This window comes from Macaca mulatta, chromosome 9 (genome assembly GCF_049350105.2).
Source record: "Macaca mulatta isolate MMU2019108-1 chromosome 9, T2T-MMU8v2.0, whole genome shotgun sequence".
Lineage (NCBI taxonomy): Eukaryota > Metazoa > Chordata > Mammalia > Primates > Cercopithecidae > Macaca > Macaca mulatta.
The window spans coordinates 138609256-138630659 of record NC_133414.1 but is presented as its reverse complement, the minus strand read 5'-3'; the positions used below and the strand labels follow the sequence as shown (position 1 = coordinate 138630659).

The 21404-nt window shown below is 44.7% G+C and overlaps 1 protein-coding gene across 3 annotated transcripts in view; it reads left to right on the top strand.

Moving 5' to 3' along the window:
• Positions 1–21404, top strand: part of C9H10orf90 (chromosome 9 C10orf90 homolog) — a 238166-nt gene that overhangs the window by 91486 nt on the left and 125276 nt on the right. Inside the window, exon 1 of one of the 3 annotated variants that reach the window (XM_077947867.1) lies at positions 9745–10030. The exons of the other annotated variants lie outside the window; for them this stretch is intronic. Coding sequence (XP_077803993.1) covers positions 9745–10030 — 286 coding nt within the window. Of the gene's footprint in view, positions 1–9744; positions 10031–21404 lie in introns of those variants that run through there. 3 annotated transcript variants of the gene reach the window in all.

The following is a 21404-nucleotide window of genomic DNA, read 5'->3' as shown; positions in this document are numbered from 1 at the left end:
GTGTGTGTTCCGGGATTTCCATTCTGCACGGCGGCTAGTCTAAGCGAGGTGTTGCTCAGACAAGCTGTGAGTGCCTTCTCTGGTTGCACACTTGTAGTTTTGCCTGATAAAGGTAAATCTATGCCTCCTGCAACAACTGTAAATGTCAGTCATGACTGTTGGAAAAACAGGGCCAAGAACACAGGGGAGAACTGACAATGCGGCTAGCTACTTATGGGTAGAGGGAGGGAGGATGGAAATGTGTCCAGAAAACACACATGCACAGACACACACTCAACACATGAACATACACACACATATATACACTCTTGCACACACACCAACACATACACACACACACACACACATGTTCACACACCACATATGCATGCACTCACACAAACAATACATACACACACACTTCTTGTTTGCGCAGTGGAGAAGCACAGGAAAGCATCTTGTCTTAATGTCTTTTTTTTTTTTTTTTTGAGTTGGAGTCTTGCTCTGTCACCCAGGCAGGAGTGCAGTGGCATGATCTCGGCTCACTGCAAGCCCCGCCTCCCAGGTTCACACCATTCTCCTGGCTTAGCCTCCCAAGTAGCTGGGATTACAGGTGCCCGTCACCACACCCTGCTAATTTTTTGTATTTTTAGTAGAGACAGGTTTTCACCATGTTAGCCAGGATGGTCTCGATCTCCCAACCTCATGATCCACCTGCCTCAGCCTCCCAAAGTGCTGGGATTACAGGCGTGAGCCACCGCACCCAGCCTCTTAATGTCTTTTAAAACTTTTCTGTGGTGAGAGAAACCAACTCAAATTAGCCATTGGGAAAATGGATTTGTTCGAAAAGATCAAGATCTCCTAAGATCCAAGAAGAGTTGACTATCCAAGTCTCAGAAGAGAGAGAGCCACGGCATGGCGTGAGCACAGCGGTGGGCATCCACATGCCCTCCTTCCCTCAGGTATTTTCCTTTACCAGACCCCATGCGCCTCTCACTAGGCAGTGTTTAGATCAGCTCTGGTCCCTGAGCAGAGAGTGGAGCAATTCCCAATGATCAGGGGTCTGCCCTTAGGAAATGCACCATGGCCCAGGAGAGGCGAGTTCTCATAGCACCAAGACCCACAGCTCACTGTGTGGGTGAAAATCAATCCCAGGTAGAATTCTGAGCACTGGAACCAGGCAGCCTTGTGTCCCATCAGCTTCATATAAAAGATGGTGATTTGGAACAAACACTATCCCACTCAGCGTCCTCATCTATGAAATGGGAATAATAACAATCCTTGCACCGTGGGGTTGTCCTGAGAATGAATATGGGTTAATGCATGAAAAGTACCTGCATCAAAGCCCGGCATTTAGTGCTCAGTAAGAATCAGCTCTTTTTTTTTTTTTTTTTCATTACTTTACAAACATATGTGAGATATTTTGCAGTAAAATTCAAGAAAGTGATGGTAGATTTCAGTAAGAGATCACCCCTGAAAAACTTCTGTTGTTTTTTTTCTTTTCTCTAGCCATGAATAATATACATGTTAAACTTTTCACAAGTTTCAAATGGTCTGTGAACAGAGTTCAACAAAATTTGTTCAGTGTAAACTGCACCAAGAAATACAGATTTGGCTGGGTGCAGTGGCTCATGCCTGTAAGCCCAGCACTTTGGGAGGCCAAGGTGGGTGGATCACTTGAGTTCAGGAGTTTGGGACCAGCATGGTCAACATGATGAAACCCCATCTCTACTAAAAATACAAAAATTAGCTGGGCATGGTGGTCGGTGCCTGTAATCCCAGCTGCTCGGGAGGTTGAGGCACAAGAATCACTTGAGCCTGAGAGGCAGAGGTTGCCGTGAGTCGAGTGAGACTCTGTCTCAAAAAAAAAAAAAAAAAAAAAAAAAAAAGAAGAAGAGGAAGAAGAAAGAAAGAGATATAGATTCATAAAATGCAAATCTTGCTGAAACACCTGTATATGAATGATTGATAAGGTTGACCTGGTGGCCCCTGCTTCTGTACAGGAAAGCACATGGAGTGTGCTGTTGCTACCCTGGCAAGTGACACTAAATGCCTACCCATAAGAGCAGAGTTGATAGGTGTTTTTTTTTTCTTTACTTTTAATTGGAGTACACTATCTATACAGAAAATGTACATTTTATAAGTGTACAGTCTCATGAATTTTCACAAAATAACTTCACCTATGTAATTGGGAACCAGACCAAGAAACAGAACATGAATTTCTCCCATGTCTTATTTTAGCCACTCCCTTCTGGGACTGGCATACTGGCCAGATTGTTGGCCTATTTTTGCATTTTGTGTCAATGGAAGCATGCAATATATGTTTTTTTGTGTTTGACCTCTTTCACACAACATTATATTCATGCAATTGTTGTGTTGTTATGTTCATTTATTCTCATTGTTGAGATAAATTTCTTTGTGCAAACATACAATTTAGTTACCCATTCTGGGCATTTGAATAATTTCTTCTTTGGGGCTATAATGAACACAACTGCAATGTATATTCTTATACATGTCTTTGGGTAAACATATGTAAGCATTTCTGTTGTATACATACCCAGGAGTGATCTGCTGGATCATAGGACATGCCAAATAATTTTACAGCATATTTCACTAATATTCACCACCAGCAGCACTACTTGAGAATTCTTGTTGCTCTATATCCTTGCTAACACTTGGCATTTTCCAACTGTTTCATTTTAGCCATTGTGATGGGTGTGTCGTGGTTTCTCATAGTTGTTTTATTTAGCTTTGCCCTAATGATGAACGTGGTTGGGCACATTTCCCTTTGCTTATAAGCTGTTAGAATATTTCCTTTTGTGAAAAGTCTAAGTTATTTTCTCACTTAAAATTGGGTTGTCTTTTTGTTACTAATTCACAAGAGTTCTTTATGTATTCTGGATACAAATTCTTTGTTAGATATATGTACTATAAATATCTTTCCCTTTGTATGAATTATATTTTCACTCTCGATGTCTTTTCATGAATAGTTCTTAATTTAATAAGGCCCAATTTATTAATGTTTTATGCATTATGAATAAAGCAATTATTTTCTGTTTATGATATTTTGGCCTACTAGAAAGTTGTGATGATGTTGCTGTTTAATTTTTCTTCTGAAAGCTTTATTTACTGATTGTTACCTTTTATACGGAGATACTATTAATCTGGAATTGTTTCTTGTGTATGATGAAAATAGGGGCCCAGATACATTTTTCTCTCATATGGATGTCTGTTCTACTCAATCCCTTTTGTTGAAAGACCATTCTTTCCTCATTACATTACAGTATTGCATTTGTCATAAATCAGGAGAGGCTCTGTTTCTGGACGCTCTTGATTTCTACTGGTTAGTTTGCCCGTTCTTTCATTAGTATTACGCTGTCTTAATTTTTGTAACTTTAGTATGAGTTGATACCTGGTAACGTAAGTCCTCCAGTTTTGTTCTTCAAGATTACGTGGAATTTCCAGGTGAATTTTAAAACCAGTTTGTCAATTTTGACAAAATATCCTGCTTGAATTTTTCTGGAATACTGCTGAATTTATGAATCAATTTGGGAAAGAATGAACATCTTTACAAAGTCAGGTCTTCTAATCCCTGAACACAGTATATTCCTCCATTTATTTGTGTTTTTCTATTTCAATAATTTTTAAAAAATTAGTCCAGAGGTCTTGCACAACTTTTGTAAGGTTTATTCCTAGGTTTTTGATTTCTAAATGTTATAAAAATAAGATTTATTTTGTTTTCTATTCATTTTTTGCTAGCAAATAGAAATACAATTAGATTTTGTGTCCTGGTCTTTTATATCAAGAAATCTTGCTAGTTTGACTTATCATTTTAAAATTTTTTCTTGTTAATTTTATCTTTTAATTGACCAATAATAATTGTACATATTCATGGGGTACATAGTAATGTTTTGATATATACAATGTGTAGGAATCAGAACAGGGTAATTAGCATATCCATCATCTCAAACATTTATCATTTCTTTGTATTGGGAACATTCAATATCCTCTCAGCTATTTAAAATGATATAACATATTACTGTTAACTATAGTCATCCTATCATGCTATAGAACACTAGGATTTATTCTTCCTATCTAGCTGTAATTTTGTATCCTTTAGCAAATATCTCCTTCTCTTTCCCCTACCTTTCTCAGCCTCTAGTCTCTGTTCTACTTTTTACTCATATGAAATCAACTTTTTTTTTTTAGCCTCCACACATGAATGAGAACATATGGTATTTAACTTTCTGTTCCTGGCTTATTTCACTTAACATAGTGTCCTTCAGTCCCATCTATGTTGCCACAAATGACAAAATTTTATTCTTTTTATGGCTGAATAGTATTCCATTGAAAACATATATACATATATATTCCATTTTCTTTATCCATTCATTCATTGTTGAATGCCCAGGTTGATTCCATATCTTGACTATGGTGAATAGTGCTGCAACAAACATGTGGGTGCAGATGTCTTTTCAATATACTTTTTTCCTTTCCTTTGGACAAATGCCCAGTAGTGGGATTGCTGAATCATAGAGTAGTTCTATTTGTAGTTTTCTGAGGAACCTCCATACCAGCAGTGCATGAAGAGCTTCCTTTTCTCTATATCCTCACCAGCATTTTTTATTATTTGTCTTTTTGATAGTAGCCATTTTAACTAAAGTGAGATGATGCCTCCTTCTGGTTTTGATTTGCATTTCCCTGATGATTAGTGATGTCAAAGTTTTTAAAATATCTTTCTTGGCCATTTTTTATGTCTCCTTTTGAGAGATGTTGGCTCAGATCATTTGCCCATTTTTAAATCAAATAGGTTTTTTTGCTGTTGGATTGTTTGAGTTCCTTGTGTATTCTGGTTATTAATCTCTTGTTGGATGAATAGTTTGCAAGTATTTTCTCCCATTCTGTAGGTTATCTTTTCACTCTGTTGGTTGTTTCCTTTGCTGTGCAAAAGCTTTTCAGTTTGCTATATAACCCCATTTATTTATTTTTGCTTTTGTTGCCTGTACCTTTGAAGTCTTATTCATTAAATCTTTTCCCATACCAACGTCCTGAAGCATTTTCTCTCTGTTTCTTTCTAGTTGTTTTATTGTTTGGGTTCTTACATTTAGGTATTTCATCTATTTTGAATTGAATTTTTTACAGGGTGAGAGGTTGGAACTTAGTTTCATTCTTCTGCATATAGTGACCCAGTTTTTCCAGCACTGTATATTGAAGAGATTATCCAATGAGTGTTCTTGGCACCTTTGTCAAAAATCAGTTGGCTAAAGATATGTAGATTAATTTCTGGGTTCTCTATTCTGTTTCATGGGTCTATGTATCAGTTTTTATGCCAGTACCATGCTGTTTGGGTTACTATAACTTTGTAGTATATTTTGAGGTATGATGGTCTGATACCTCCAGCCTTGTTCTTTTTGATCAGGATTGCTTTGGCTGGCTATTCAGAATCCTTTGTGGTTCTATACAAATTTTAGGATTTTTTTTTCAATTTCTGTGAAAAATGTCATTGGTATTTTGATAGGAATGTTATTGACTCTGTGAATAGCTGTGGGTAGTATTGTCATTTTAACAATATTAATTCTTCTGATCCGTGAGCATGGGGTGTCTTTCCATTTGTTTGTATCCTCTTCAGTTTATTTCATCAGTGTTTTGTAGTTTTCCTTGCAGAGGTCTTTCACTTCCTTGGTTAAATTTATTCCTAGGTATTTTATTTTATTTTTGGTAGCTATTACAAATGGGATTACCTTCTAGATTTCTTTTTTAGCTCAGTTCTAAGAGTTCTTAGGTAGAGTATTTAGGTTTTTCTGTATATAAGATCATACTGTGTTCAAACAGGGACAATTTGACTTCTTCTTTTCCAAGTTAAAGGCCCTTTATTTATTTTTCTTGCCTAATTGCCCTGGCTAGGACTTACTTCACCTATTCTAATAGTTTTTAGGTTCCCTTAGGTTTTCTACATGCATAATCATGTTATCTCTAAATAACAAAAATTTCATTTTTTCCTTTCTAATGCTTCTGTTTTTTTATTTCTTTTTCTTGTCTTACTAGGCCAGGCCATGCCTTGAGTAGCATGTTGAATAAAAGTGGTCGTAAGAGGCATTTTATCTTATCCCTGAAGCTCAGAGGGAAAGCTTTCAATATTTTACCATGAGAAATGAAATTTGTTGTTGATTATTTTCCCTCTCCCAAATACTAACCAGGCCTGATCGTGCTTAGTTTCTAAGATTAGGCACATGCAAAGTGATATGGCCATAGATTGCTGTGGATTTCCTTATACCCCTATCACATTAAGGAAGTTCCCTCCTGTTTTTAGTTTACTAAGACTTTATTTATTTATTTATTTATTTATTTACTTATTTATTTATTTATTTTGAGACGGAGTCTCGCTCTGCTGCCCAGGTTGGAGTGCAGTGGCTGGATCTCAGCTCACTGCAAGCTCCGTCTCCCAGGTTCACGCCATTCTCCTGCCTCAGTCTCCCGAGTAGCTGGGACTACAGGCGCCCACCACCTCGCCCGGCTAGTTTTTTGTATTTTTTAGTAGAGATGGGGTTTCACCGTGTTAGCCAGGATGGTCTCGATCTCCTGACCTCGTGATCCACCCGTCTCGGCCTCCCGAAGTGCTGGGATTACAGGCTTGAGCCACCGCGCCCGGCCGACTTTATTTTTAAAAAGTTCGTAAATGGGTACTGGAGATTATTAATTAATATTATTAGTTTTATATCTTTTAAGACATTTGTGTTATTAATGTTGTACAATGTGTATTAATGTTGTATATTGCATTGATTGATCTATTGTTAAGCCATCCTTGCATCCCTGCAATAAATCCCACTTGATTTTAATATATATTACTATTTTTACATATTACTTGCTTTGATTTGTTGATATTTAGTTTAATTTTTTTGCATTATGTTTGGAGACTGATCTCTAATTTTTCTGTCTTGTAAAATTATTTTCAGATTGCAATACTTTGTATTTTCTTCTTTATAGTGAGGTTAAACATATTTTCATGTTTAAGAAAATTCTAAATTTTTTTCTTCTGTGAACTTTCCATTTGTGTCCTTTGCCCATTTTTCCTTTGTTTTTCCTTCTTATCTATTTTAGAAACTCTTTACATATTAAGAAAATTTCTTTTGTCTCATGTATGAGTGCTCAATATATTTCTGCCAATTTCAAATTTATCTTTTGATTTGGTTTATGGAAAATATTTTTGTGACTATGCACAACGTTCAAATTTTTTATGTAGTCAATGATTTCAGTTTTTCATGACTTCTGTGTTTGAAGTCTTACATTGAAGGGTATCCTCACTCATAAAATTATTCCCCCTTTTACACTTCTATGGCTTTATTTCTTAATGTTTAAATATTTGACTACTAGAATTTGTTTTGGAGCAAAGAACATAGTACATTTTTGTTAGATGAAGTGAACTACCACAAACTTCTATTTGTGAAACTAAAAAGTAAGTCCCTCAGAGCAGGACTGGGCCTATTTTCAGTCTCTGATCCTCACCCCACCCTGCACGAGGTAGAATTTGAACAAAATAGTAGCCGCTGTTTATGCAGGGTTAAAAAAAGCAAAGTTAGAGCTCTTCCTCCACTTTTGAAATCCTTTCTGAGTTTCCTTATGCCAGACCTTGTGTTGGGTACTGAGGAGCAGTCAGGGAAACCGCAGAGCCCACTTGGCTGAACCTCAGGTTCTGTGAAGGTTGGGGACGCTCTCCATGGAGACATGCCATAAGTGAGGAGGTGTACGCAGCATTCAAGGCAGGGGCAAAGCACAGAAGTGTGGGGGCTGTGGAAGGCCCTGGGGATTTTGGGGGACCCCTCTGTGAATGTGTTACTGGATAGGGGTCCTAATCCAGACCCCGAGGAAGGGTTCATGGATCTTGTGCAAGAAAGAATTCATGGCGAGTCTGTAAAGTTAAGGGAGGAGACCACCCCTCATATTGTCTTATGCCCAATTTCTGCCTCCAAAGAAAAAAAGAAGTAAAAACTAAAAGGCAGAAATGAAACCCACAGGCTAACAGCCCGGCGCCACACCCTGGGCCTAGTAGTTAAAGATTGACCCTGACCTAATCGGTTATGTTATCTATAGATTACAGACATTGTATGGAAAAGCACTGTGAAAATCCCTGTCCTGTTCTGTTCCGTTCTAATTACCTGTGCAGGTGCATGCAGCCCCCAGTCATGTACTGGCTGCTTGCTCAATCGATCACCCCCTTAGAGTTGTAAGCCCTTTAAAGGGACAGGAACTGCTCACTCGGGGAGCTTGGTTTTTGGAGATATGAGTCTGCTGATGCTCTCAGCTGAATAAACCCCTTTCCTTCTACAATTTTGTGTCTGAGGGGTTCTTGTCTGTGGCTCATACTGCTACAAAGTGAAAGCAAGTTTATTAGAAAAGTAAAGGAAGGAAGAATGGCTACTCCATAGACAGAGTTGACTGTTTTTATGGTTATTTCTTGATGATGTGCTGAACAAGGGGTGGATTATTCATGCCTCCTTTTTTAAGACCATATAGGGCAACTTCCTGACATTGCCATGGCATTTGTAAACTGCCATGGCGCTGGTGGGAGTGTCAGAGGCATGTGAACCAGAGCAACACCATCTTGAATAGGAGCTGGGTAAAATGAGGCTGAAACCTACAGTGCTGCATTCCCAGATAGTTAAGGCGTTCTAAGTCACAGGATGAGATAGGAGGTCGGGACAAAATACAGGTCATGAAGACCTTGCTGATAAAACAGGTTGCAGTAAAGGAGCTGGCCAAAACCCACCAAAACCAAAATGGTGAGGAGAGTGACCTCTGGTTGTCCTCACGGCTACACTCCCACCAGCGTCATGACAGTTTACAAACGCCATGGCAATGTCAGGAAGTTACTCTATATGGTCTAAAAAGGGGAGGCATGAATAATCCACACTTCGTTTAGCATATCACCAAGAAATAACCATAAAAATGGGCAAATAGCAGCCCTGGGGCTGCTCTATCTATGGAGTAGCCATTCTTTTATTCTTTTACTTTCTTAATTAACTTGCTTTCACTTTGCACTATGGACTCACTCTGGATTCTTACTTGGGTGAGATGCAAAAACCCTCTCTTGGGGTCTGGATACAGGAAGGGTAGCAGCGAGGATGATCAGAGGTTACTCTCATCGCCATCTTGGTTTTGGTGGGTTTGGCAGGCTTCTTTACTGCAGACTGTTTTATCAGCGAGGTCTGTGTGACCTGTATCTTCTGTCGACCTCCTATCTCATCCTGTGACTAAGAATGCCTTCACCTCCTGGGAATGCAGCACAGCAGGTCGTAGCCTTGTTTTACCCAGCTTCTGTCCGAGATGGACTTGCTGTGGTTCAAATGCCTCTGACATATGTACTAAGCATAGATGCTGGACCAGGGCATCAGAAGGTCTTTTGAGGTTTTCGTTTTGCCACCACCTCTAGCAGGGACTTCCTCTGAGAGGACAGGGATTCCAGGTGCTGGGTGTCCTGCCAGGAAGTGTACAGGCCTGACTACCTGCACTGTGGGGTGTGATTGGTGCCCTTGAGGTTTGGTAGCCAGTGGCCTGAGGTCTTGGGTTTATTTATGCTTGGAGTCCCAGGTTCTGTTCCCTGACAATGTTATTTCCAGTCCTGGTGGTGAACTGTCACCTTGCTGAAGGGTGAGTGGGAAGGTCAACCCCAACGGGTGATCTACCCTCCCCCTCAACCTACCCAGTGTCCCAGGTCTCACTTGCTTATTCCCGGAGACACTTCTCCTTTCAAGCCAGGAGGAGAAATGAATGCCTCATTTGCGTCCTTTGAATGGAATGCTAATGATGGGCGGGGAGAGTGTATTCATTATTCACGTGCCGCCTCCTCCCTCTGCCTCCTTCCAGGGTGCAGGGATGCCTGGAGGCTTCCAGGTGGCAGAGCAACAGGTAATCAGCCTGTCCCCGTCTGCCCCGGCTGCTAGGAGTCTCTGCTGCAGGAGCAGCTCTGCTGCCCCAGGTTCCCGACTGCACTGCTCCTGGGTGACTTGGGCCACCGGGCTGAGGGCCAGTCCTCCTGAGACAAATCGTTGCCCTGGTGAGTCTCACCTGCCCCTTGGCCTGGACGAGGTTGTGGGAGCCCCCTGCCGGGTCAAGAATGAGTGATTCCTGTCTTTGAAAAGTGACTGCATTACCCTCACTTCTAAAAGAAGTCTCGGTGTTCCCAGAAGGACCTCGCGGGTCAGGAGCTGGGTGCATTGCTCTCACTGGCTGCATCTTCTCATTGCCTTCACGTTTCCAATTGCAGCTTCTTTAAAAGGAACTGGTGCCAAACCTAACATTTATTTCCATGGCAATTTCCTGCCGGCAAGCACATCTATTTAATGGAAGTAGATAAAGCTGTGGGCTGAGCACAGGTTTGTGAAAGGGATGGGATGGAAATGGCATTGGAGACTGCTGTCTGTGGAGACGCTGCAGCAGGGAGCATTGAGAAAATATGTTTCTGGGATCTTGATACGGGTTCTATTATGACTCAAATAGTTTCATTTTTCTTTCTTTTAAATGAGATCATATTATTTTGAAAGACTGGATTGGAAGTGTGAGAAATAACATATCTGTGGCCTAGTATCATAAAACGTAAGGGATACGTAGGGACCTCCGCAAAGAATGCAGAAACGGACTGGTAAGATGGGATTTGCTTCTCATAGAAGTGGTGGCATTCTTGTTTGGTTTCTCATTTATTTTCAGCAAAATACTTTCAGTGAGGCTAAGAAATAGTTGCCTTGAGAATGATTTCACAATGGCTCAAAAAACCCTTTCTGAGATTCCCACGAGATAACTCTCAGGAATTTCAGTGCATTATTCCAAAGTTTTCAAAAACTCCTGATGAACCCTGTAGGGTTTAAATTTTCCTAATTCAGTTTTAAAGTCACTCCTTTTATTGCTTAAAAATCATTGAGCATTACATTACGGTACCGTGAAGTAAAACTGTGCTAACTGGGTAATAATATATTAACTTCTTGGGGTTCGTGTAAATGCATTTCACTCCTGAAACACAGAGAAACACACTGGCTTGGTGGGAAGTGAAAGGAAGAAAGTGAGGCAGTGCATGAAGTCCACTGTGTGGCAGCGCTGTGGAAAATGCACATAACTCTTTACTGATTGACACAAACCTTAATGAAGTCCCTGCCCCAAGGAGTTTCTGAGTCGCAGGCATGAAGTATACTGTGCAGGGGAATCAAAGGAAGAGAGAGAGGGCAGCATAAACCAGGGGCTGCAATAACGTGGGAGAATATGATTAGCGCAGAGCTGGGCATGCAGTGTAACACCAGCACCCGCAGAGAATTTTTGCTTTATTTAATTTTTAAAGAGACATTTCTTTTAGATGCATGCTGTTGCCTCTGGTTCACAAGGATTACAATGAATCATTTAGTACAGCCACCATGGAATGCACTGGGTCACCAGTTAAAAAGAAACATTGTTTTGCTTTTCTTTTTTTTTTTTTTTTGAAGCCTGAAAGTGACACATGACCTGCTTTCTCCATAATTCAGAAACACTTTAGGAGATTTGGGGTCCCTTGTAAACTTGGTTACCCTGTGCCTTGGGTTGATTTTACTAGGGACAATCAGAAGAGCTATTTTCCAGGTTTTGGTTGGCTATTCTTTCATAACACTGAGAGCCATTAGCATAGATTGGCCATAGACACCCAACAGGTTATGCTAAGAGATAAGACTCCACACTTCCAGTAAATCCCGTCTTGTTCTTCCCCCAAGACACACCCTCTTTCTGCTCACCCTGGCTTCTGCTTCTAATTTTGTATTTTCACATCTCTTTACAAAAATGTATTGCCAAGATACTTACTTGGTTTACACCCTAACTGTGGCCTGCCTGGGTTTGATGTATGTGAGGATTATTTGTGGGTTCATATCAGACTGGAGAACCCTCAAAGGCAGATCTGGTCTCTCTTGGTCCCTCTCTGCTTAGCATGAAGTGTTGGGGTGAGTTGGGCCTTACAGGTTATAAGGAAGAGAGACTCACTCAAGCTCCTCCCCTAAAGACAGTTTATTGTAAGGATCTGTGCTGCAATAAAGGAGGCAGGAATCTCTTGGGGCCCCAGAAAGAGCTGCTTTTTTTTTTTTTGGTATCAAATGTGGGACTAAGAAGAGGTTCTCTTGGGACTCCAGAGCCCTCAGGAATCATAGACCAGTTCCTTCTCAAAGTGGCTACCCTGTGGCTACCCTCCCCTGGCAGCCATGCTTGGAATTAGAGGAGGTGTCCTTGGTTCCCTGAAACCCTGCACTACTGCTCCCAGACTCTGTTTCCCTCCCTTCTTGAAGAGCCCGACTTGCGTGCCCTCCTGCCAGCTGACGTCGCCCTGCACCCTGTCCTTGGGTTGCTGCCCCTGCTCTGGCCCCAGCCCTGCCCTCCAACCCAGCAGGGCTCTGGCGCCCATCTTCCTCTCCAGCCCTCCTCCTGCCAGCTCGGCCTCTTCCCCTGGCTGAGAAGGTGCCCTAACCTCCTTGTCTTCATTCCTCAACACTCCTGGAGATCCTCCTGCCTTCTCCTCAGGTGAACTTCTCTCCCGTTGCACCGGGAAATAGCACCATGAGCTGCGAGCCCCTTTGCTTTCCCACTCGGAGCCTCCTAAAACACCTCTGCCTGGCTGTCTTTTGCCTCTCTCTGGTGTAGGGAGAATGCTAAGATTCTGAACCCCTGGTGCAAGCCCTGCACAATCCCCATGCCTTAAGTGTGGGTAGAACCCGTGACTATGTGATAGAATATCAATTCCATGATTAGGTTACTTGTTATTTGAGGTTGAGTTGATGGAAAGAGATTATCAGGGTGTATCTGACTTCAGTGAGCCCATGAAAAGGTCCTGCCCTTCATGAGGTCAGGGATGTTCAGGGTGAGGAATTCTGTGCTGGCTTTGAAGACGGAGGGGCCATATGGTGAGGACCTGAGGGAGACCCCTAGGAGCAGACAGAGTTCTCTGGCCAGCAATGGCCAGTAAGGAAATGAGGACATTGGTCCTACAACCACAAGGAATTGAATTCTGCCAGCAACAGAAAGAACCGGGAGGAGGAGCCCAAGCTTCGGATGACAGCCAGCCCTGGCTAACGGCCTGATTCCAGCCTGGTGTGACTCTGGACACAGAGCCCGGTTGGGTCCGGCCTGACTTCTGAGCTAGGGACCTGTGAGATATAAACATGTGCTGTTCTGAGGGCTCCATTTGTGGGTTTTTTTTTTTTTTGTTAGATAGCGGCAGAAAACTACTGCCTTCTCCCTCTGGCTGTGGAGATTTGCCCACCTTCTAGGTGGCTTAAGCTTAGGAAGTGGCCTAAGCTTCCACTTTGCTTCTATCCCATGCCCTCTCCTTTTCCAGAAGTTTCCTCCTTCTCTTTTCCCCTGTTTCTTGTACAATAAACAATACCACTCGTTTCTACTCCTGGATTTTTCCATCAGTGCACAAACCTGCCCCATCTTACAAATATCTTTCCCCAGTCACTCATCCCTCTCAAGGTGCCACTCCAGGCCTCTGCTTCCCCCTTGGGAATACTTCTCAGAGGTGAGCACCATCCCCTATCCCTTGTCCCCCCTCTTCCACATGCTCCAGTCTGGCGTTCACTCTAGCAAGGTCCACAGTGACAACACCTCTCTCTCCCCACCCCGCTTGGTTTCCTAGCAGCACAGAATGCAGTCGCGTCTCGATCTTCTTCTGGCTCGAGGACACCCCTTTCTGTGGTTTCCTCCAGGTCACCTACCAGGGCTTCCGACTCTGCTTTGCTGATCTGCCTCCTTCAGCCAACCCAGCTGTGGGTTTGCTCCTCTCTGAGCAAATCTCCCGGGGGTGGGGGAAGAGGGTCTCATGCCTCCTGATACGGTTTGGATCTGTGTCCCTGCTCAAATCTCATGTCAAATTGTCATTGCCAGTGTTGGAGGAGGGGCCTGTTGGGAGGTGATTGGATCGTGGGGGTGGATTTCCCCTTTGCTGTTCTCATGATACTGAGTGAGTTCTCACGAGGTCTGCTTGTTTGAAACTGTGTAGCCCCCTTCCTCTTCATCCTTTTCCTCCTGCTCTGGCCAAGTGAAGACATGCCTGCTTCCCTTTCACCTTTCACTGTGATGGAAAGTTTCCTGAGGCTTTCCCAGCTATGCTACCCCAGCCTGCAGAACCATGAGCCAGTTAAACCTCTTTTCTTTACAATTTACCCAGTCTTATGTATTTCTTTATAGCAGTGCGAGAACAGACTAATACAATCCCCATGGCTGTAACTACTTCTTTATGACCAGGGCACCCAGGTGTGGCTCCCCCCAGGGTCCCCTCTGAGCTCCATGTTCACAGCCAATGGCCCACCCCAGTGCCACCTTTGGTGGGTAATATGCATCTCAGTCTGGGTGTATCTAAATGGAAATTTTCACTTCCTCCCATCTTGCACCCAAATGTTCTCCCTGGGCTTCTTGCCTCAGTAGGAAATCTAGAGGTCATTTTAAAGTCCCTCCCCAGCCTGTCTTCCCCACGTGTGCTCCATTGTTAAGTCCTGTGCGTCCTGCCTCCCAGGTGTATCCTCTTAACTGGTCTCTCTGCCTCCGCTCTTGCCCCTTCCTGGCCCATCCTCCACTCAGCAGCAAAAGTGCTTTTCCTAAAAGGTCAGCACCTGCAGTCCTCCATGCCACTGCCCCACAGGCACCAGCTCCAGTCTCACTGTTCTCTTTCTGGTTCTCAACCTCACCAACGTCCTTCCTGCTTCGAGGTGCCCGCCCAGGCTATTGCTCTGGCTTGGAATGCTGTTTGCCTTCTCTTTGCCGGTGGCTTCCTTCCTTCTCGCCTTTTGGGTGGCTCTTCAGGGAGCCTGGTCCCGTGCACTCCAGCAGCTCTGCCCCAGCATCCCTCATTGCAGCCCTGGTGTTTCCATTGTGGAACTCACTGAAACTGAAAGGTAATCCTTTATGTTTTTCTTTCTTGTTCCCTGAAGGCCTGTACTCTTCTTCTGGGTAAAGATTCAGTCCACTTTCTTCACTGTTTTATCTCCAGGACTCAGCACAGTGCCTGACACATAGTGGACCCTTGATGAATATTCACTTACTTTGAAAAATAATAAACAACATCAGGTGTTGGCTTGCTGTCTTTCAAGCATAGCTACTTCGGTTTGGTCCATTCTATAACCCCATCTGTAAGTATCATGATCATGAATGTTGAGAAGGGGAGGAGACCAAATTGGAATCAGGTGAAATAATTTACCCAAGGTTATCGTTGCATCAATGCCAGGCTTTCTGGCTGCAGAGCCTGCCTGTCAGTCCTACACCTGACTGGGCAATGAGCCTACTCACAGGACTATTGGGGAAAATTCGTAACTAATGACAATAGGGTAGCCTGAAAATACCCAGAGCTGCATACAGGGAAATGGTCTTCTTTGTGAATACGGAAATGATAAGGGGATGTGGAGGAGCGCTATTTGGGTTAACTGTCATGTCTTCAGTGGCCGGTAATATGCTGTTAGGTGCATTTGTTTGCATGTGCAGCGCAGCATCTGAGAGCTGGTTTCCTTGGCCTCAAAGCAGCAGGTGGAGGACGCTGCGACCAGCATCTGGAGCTTTGAGAGAGAAATGTGGCCACTGGGCCACATCAAAGGCTGATGAGACTCTGCTCCCCTCCTGGATGGAGAGGATGGCCAGGGGATGGCCTCTTTTCATCCCTTTGTTTTCTGTTTCCAATTTGTTCAAACAACAAGGAGCTTTGAAGTTCCTTAAGCTACCACAAGTGCAGAGCCTGGACCGCTGAGTGCGGAGAAGTTTCTCTTTTCACTGGAAACATGCCAGTTTTCCAGATGTTAATGGTGAAGGGCGTTTTTATTTGTTTTTGGTTTTTTTTTTTTTTTTTTTTTGAGACGGAGTCTCGCTCTGTCGCCCAGGCTGGAGTGCAGTGGCTGGATCTCAGCTCACTACAAGCTCCGCCTCCCGGGTTCACGCCATTCTCCTGCCTCAGTCTCCCAAGTAGCTGGGACTACAGGCGCCCGCCACCTCGCCCGGCTAGTTTTTTGTATTTTATAGTAGAGACGGAGTTTCACTGGGTTAGCCAGGATGGTCTCGATCTCATGACCTTGTGATCCACCCATATCGGCCTCCCAAAGTGCTGGGATTACAGGCTTGAGGCACCGCGCCCGGCCTGTGAAGGGTGTTTTTAAAAAGCAGAGCTTGGTGTTCCTACAAGTGCCTTGTTTGTAGGGAGGGTGACAGCAAATTGATGCACAAGTTTGTGTGTGTGTGTGTGTGTGTATATATATGTGTATATATGTGTGTGTATATGTATGTATGTGTATGTATATATGTATATATGTTTGTGTGTGTGTGTGTGTGTATATATATATATATATAGAGAGAGAGAGAGAGAGAGAGAGTCATATTCCTAAACTTGTAGTTGAGTCATGCAAAGAGGTCTTCATTTCTGTGTTTAATTGGATGCCTTTGGGAGGGTGGGGATGAGTGAAGGACACTCAGTACTCAGGCCCCACACATGTAGGAGGCAGAGCGAAGGAAGCCTGAAGCCAGTCGTGTGCCTGAGTGACTGTGGAGTAAGGCTGGCCACTTCCACGTGAGAGGGAGGAGGTTGCTACGGTTTCAATCTGGGAACTTCTCCAGGCTGCAAAAGGCAGGCCCATTCTTTGCTGTTGAAGGCAGGGTTCACACTGGGTGGGCGCCAGGACACAAACTCCATGGGACTCGGGCTACACGCTGCTTGGGTGAGACTCTGGCCTTCTCTGAGAGCCAGGCTGTTCGTTCCTTGAAAGTGTGCAGGCTTGGCTGTTGGTTTGTGTTTGCGATGGCAGGAGGATGGCACCCACAGTGGGACTTTGCTGGTGCTGCCTTTGGGAGCCAGGTTAGAGTCACCACTTCTAGCCCTCTTCTGTGCTCACCACAACCTGGTGGGCTGGGTCTCCATTCTTGATGTTCATCTGGATGGTTACGAAGCCCACAGAGACTCAAATGCTCAGCGTGGAGAGGAAAGTTGCTGCTGACGCTTTGGCGTAGGCTTTCCGGATTTCTTCCGACCCTCCAGATCTCCAGGGCCTGTGGTCTAGAGCCCTGTTCCTGGTCCGTGTCTCCCCAAGCACACAGATAGCAAGTGAGAGCCATTTGCAATGTCTGGAGACATTTGTGGTTTTCACAACTGGGGTGGGATGGGGACTACTGGCATCCAGTGGGTAGAGACCAGGGATGCTACTAACTTCCCACAAGGCACAGGACAGCCCTCATGCAGAGACTGCTCTGGCCCCAGGGGTCAGCAGTGCTGAGGTTGAGAATGTCTGTTCTCAGCTTCTGTGGTCATGGCCTTTACTCGTCTGGCCCTGCACAGGTCTGTGAGCCACTTGAAGGCAGCACCGCTGCGGCTGATCCTCGGTGGGTGTCGGTTAATGAGTGCAGGATGTCCGTCAGCTGCTGCCGCTGATTCCTCTGGCCTCAGGACCGAATAGTTTCACAGGGAGCAAATGAGCAAACTCTGGAGGCAGGATGCCACGGGCTGTGTTCCTATGTTTAGTGCTCACAGATTCCTCCGCTGAGCAGGCAGACAGGATATTTGCTCATCACCGTCACCTCTATCACAGCCATCAGTGTGGACTGGGCTCACGGCCACCAGCTGGTCCACACATTTTCACACAAATAGTCCCATTGAATCCTCACACCAACCCTCTAAGGATGTGACTGTGACTGTCCTTTTACTATAGATAGAAAAACAGGCTCCAGAGGTCACAGCCCTTCTTTCCCATGCTGCACCCCCAGTGAGCATGTGGCCATTTACAGCTCTGGTTAAACCCCGATCAAGCTAAGGCAGGTCTTGGCCTGGGCTGCCCAGGATCTATTTCACTGCACCTTGGGGGTAAAAGCTGGGGTCTCAAGGCCCATTCTGTCACAGGCCAGACGCAGTGTGAGGGTGGGGGTGGCAGGCGTGCGTCGGACGAGTGGCCCCTCTTTGGCCTCACGCTACTGCATTGCCAATGAACTCCCCTCCCGCGGCCCACGGCGGTTCAGTGGACATGCCCAGCATGTGCTGGTCAGTTTTGACAACAACCAGCTGGGCTGGGGGTGGGGAATTTTGCCCTGAGTTGTAGCATTTGCCGCTTTCTGTGGTATAAACACTCCCCCTGTGGCTGATTTCAAGTTGTCAATGTGACATCACGGGCGTGTGTGACGTCACTGCACAGCCGTGGAAAGCATTGTACGTGGCTGCCTCCTCCCAGCCCATGAGAGCGGGTGGCAGCACGCCACTGCCGGTGGCCGGGAGAAGTGAGTTCGGACTCCCTGCCCCTGAGAATCTTGGTCTCTGCACTGTGTGCGAGTGCAGCCTCCAGTTGGCAGATGCGGTTATGTGCATTTGGTACATTGTGAAAGAAGGGGCACGCCTGATGGTTTTACTGTCCTGGTTGGGGAGCTCTGGCAGGCTGTGCTCCCTGGATATTGCTGACTGTCAGGTGGGTTATAGGCCTCTTAGCAGCAGGCTATAGAAGAAGTGTCTGTAACCACACAATTGGTGCCCATTAAAAATGATTGTGCCTTCAGAATCCAGAATAGTCCTATCCCGGGGAAGGGGGAGGAGCCGCTCATTGAGCATCTGCAGATTGCCTTGTGCCTGTTGGACAGGTGGGACAATCTGCATATCAGCAAGGTCGCTTGGGCCACCCAGGGTGCCACAGGTAGCAATTAACGGATCCCGGATTTCCATCTGGCTTGTCTGGGACGGTTCTGTCTCATGCTATCTGCAGGAACGAGGGATTCTGTTAAGAGGAATGTCTCATGGCCTGTGTGGTTAGCAGGCCCCGTTGCTTCGGTGTTGGTGGGGGAACAATGCAGAGCATTGCTTGTGGATGTCCACTCTAGGCAGAGGCCCAGCCTTTGGACTCGGCTTCCGTGCAGTCTAAGGGAGCGCAGGGGGTGGCTAGGCAAATCCGATTGGATGTGGGAAGTTGGCAGATGTTAGCAGGGGTATGCAGCAATGAGATGAGGGCCGCCTTCTCCCTCCATCAGGGACCCTCTGGGCCATGCTCATAGAGGTTCTGGATAAACTAACGCCGGCAGGAAGCTGCTGGGCCTGCAGTGTCCTCTGGGCAGCCTGTCCCCGCTGGGGCAGAGGGGAGAGAAGGCAGTCAGCACTTCAGTGGCAGGGCGGCACCCAGGTGAGGTGCGGAAGCCGGAATGAACGCTTCATGTCCGGCCCAAGATCTTTCCTCAGTTTTCTAATTAGGAAGACCTTCCTGGTCACAGCTTTTATGTCTCTAATTCATCTCTCAGTGGGAGTTCTTTCTCACTTAACTTCCAAACTTAAACCTCTCCTCTCTCCCTGCGCTCCTATCTGGAGGTGTTGACGGGTGCTCAGCAGGCCGCCCCGGGCCCAGGGAGAGGGGCCTGCTCCCTCTGTGTCAGGCACGCATCTGCCCACTGTTTGCCTGTCCTCTCTGTTCCCTGATTCTCTCTGCTTGGAATGCAGTCATTGTTTCTGTGAGAGAGTCCCCTTGTTTAATTTGCAGCTGCAGTTCCGGGAGATGACATTTCTCAGTCACATCCAAGTCTCATTGCACTGCGGATATTCTGTGGCTCCTGTAGCAGGGAGAGTGAAAATCTGCTTTCATTTTTGTCATTGGGACCACCGAAATTCCACAGTCCTTCAACCCGATTCTGGGAGCAAATTTTAATGAATTCAGCAGAAACTTGTGTAGCAGTGATAAAATGTAATTGCCTACAATTTCACACCCACACTCTCCTCCGTGAGCTGCAGAATTTCAGCCAGCTTGCCGCTTTGCAATTTCATCTCCATGGAATCACTCTCTTCTAAGGTATTCAAGCCTCACGTGTGCTTGAATGAAATGTGTGGTGAATTTTCATCATGATACCAAGAGCAGAAGCAGTCAGCAGTGCCATTAAGATTAATTAGAGGTTGAGGGCCCACACTTCGGAAACAGCGGCAGGCTATGAATTATATTCTTGGTGTACTTTTTAAATATTCTTTCTTCCAGACTCTGATTTTTTTTCCAGCTGTTGTGGTGCCTCTGACTACACATGGGGACTTAATTGTTTGTCCACTCTGACCTCCTCTTCCAGAGCAGGTGGTAAAAACCAGTGACGGGAAGTGGAAGGATGCATGGTGCTTGTGTCTTAAATTACCTGCGAGAGTTTGGTTTCATCCAAACAGCTAGAGGGATGCACTCCCAACACAGGCTTTGTAGGGTGATAGATACTATCCGAGAAGATCAGGTTACCCGTTTCTGTAAGACCTCTGAGCTAAGAATGTTTTCTACATTTTAAAATGGATTAAAAGAAGCATAATCTTTTATGACATGCAAAAACTATACAAAATCCACATTTCAATGTCCAGAAATGAAATTCTATTGGAATGCATCCACGCCCATTGGTTGACATATTGTCCAGGGAAGGTCTCATGCCATGGCGCAGAGTTGAGTAGCAACAACAGAGATGGCATGGCCTGCAAAACCTGTGATATTGACTCTCTGGCCCTTTCAGAAGACGTTTGCTGACCTGTAGCACAGAGGAGCAGGTATCTCCATGGGGATGGCTTTGGTTCCTCTGCCATCACTAAAGAAGCACTGTGCTGGGGGTCTCTTAGTAGAGTTACGTTTTCGATGATGCCCATGGGGTCACTCTGGTTTGAGACCTATGCCCTTCAATGGCCCTGAAGCCCATTGTGAGTCAGGACTGGACACAGTGACGAGGCTTCCTGGCAGCAGGACGGGACTGCCCATTAAGATGAAGACTCAGGGCCTCCAACCATTGACTGTGTGCATCAGCAGCTTATTATTCACCATTTATCACCATGCCTCAAACCTTCAGCAAAGTGAGAAATAGTTTGCCAATGAAGTAAAGTGGAAAATTAATTTGGTTTTCTCCTATTGCAAGTGAATGCTGAAATTAAAAATTAAGCCTCCGATCACTGGTGTGTTTTCCTCTTAGGCTGAGTCTTACCCACTTACAAATCATTGAGGTTGCGGAGATTATTTCCTTCTGAAAGTAATTCTTGCTGGCCAATGGGAACTGTCTAGCGAGATTTGTTGGGGGGAACAATGGAGCGGTTGTATAGAAATATGATATTTATTGTTAAGAGCAGATATTATAAACTGAAAATGTACAACCTTCAGGCAGCCTAACTCCACATAAGCTGGCTCTTATGAGAAGAAAGGAAAAAGGCCTAGAACTTGAAACGGCCAAATATGCAGTTCTCCGCAGTGTCTAATTTCACATTATTTATCATTTATAATGTAATGCTGTATTTTCTCTGAAACTCTTGAGGGTCTAATTTCAGTAGAATTTCCAGCAAGTATTTTGAGCATGACTAGGAGCTGTTAGTAAACACTAGGAAAAAATATTCCTGACTTGCTTGCTGAAGGAGACCCTCTGAATTAAGCTGTTATATAAAATATCCTGACTTGGCCGGTTCTTATCGTGTAAGAACAAGGTGAGGTTTCTTG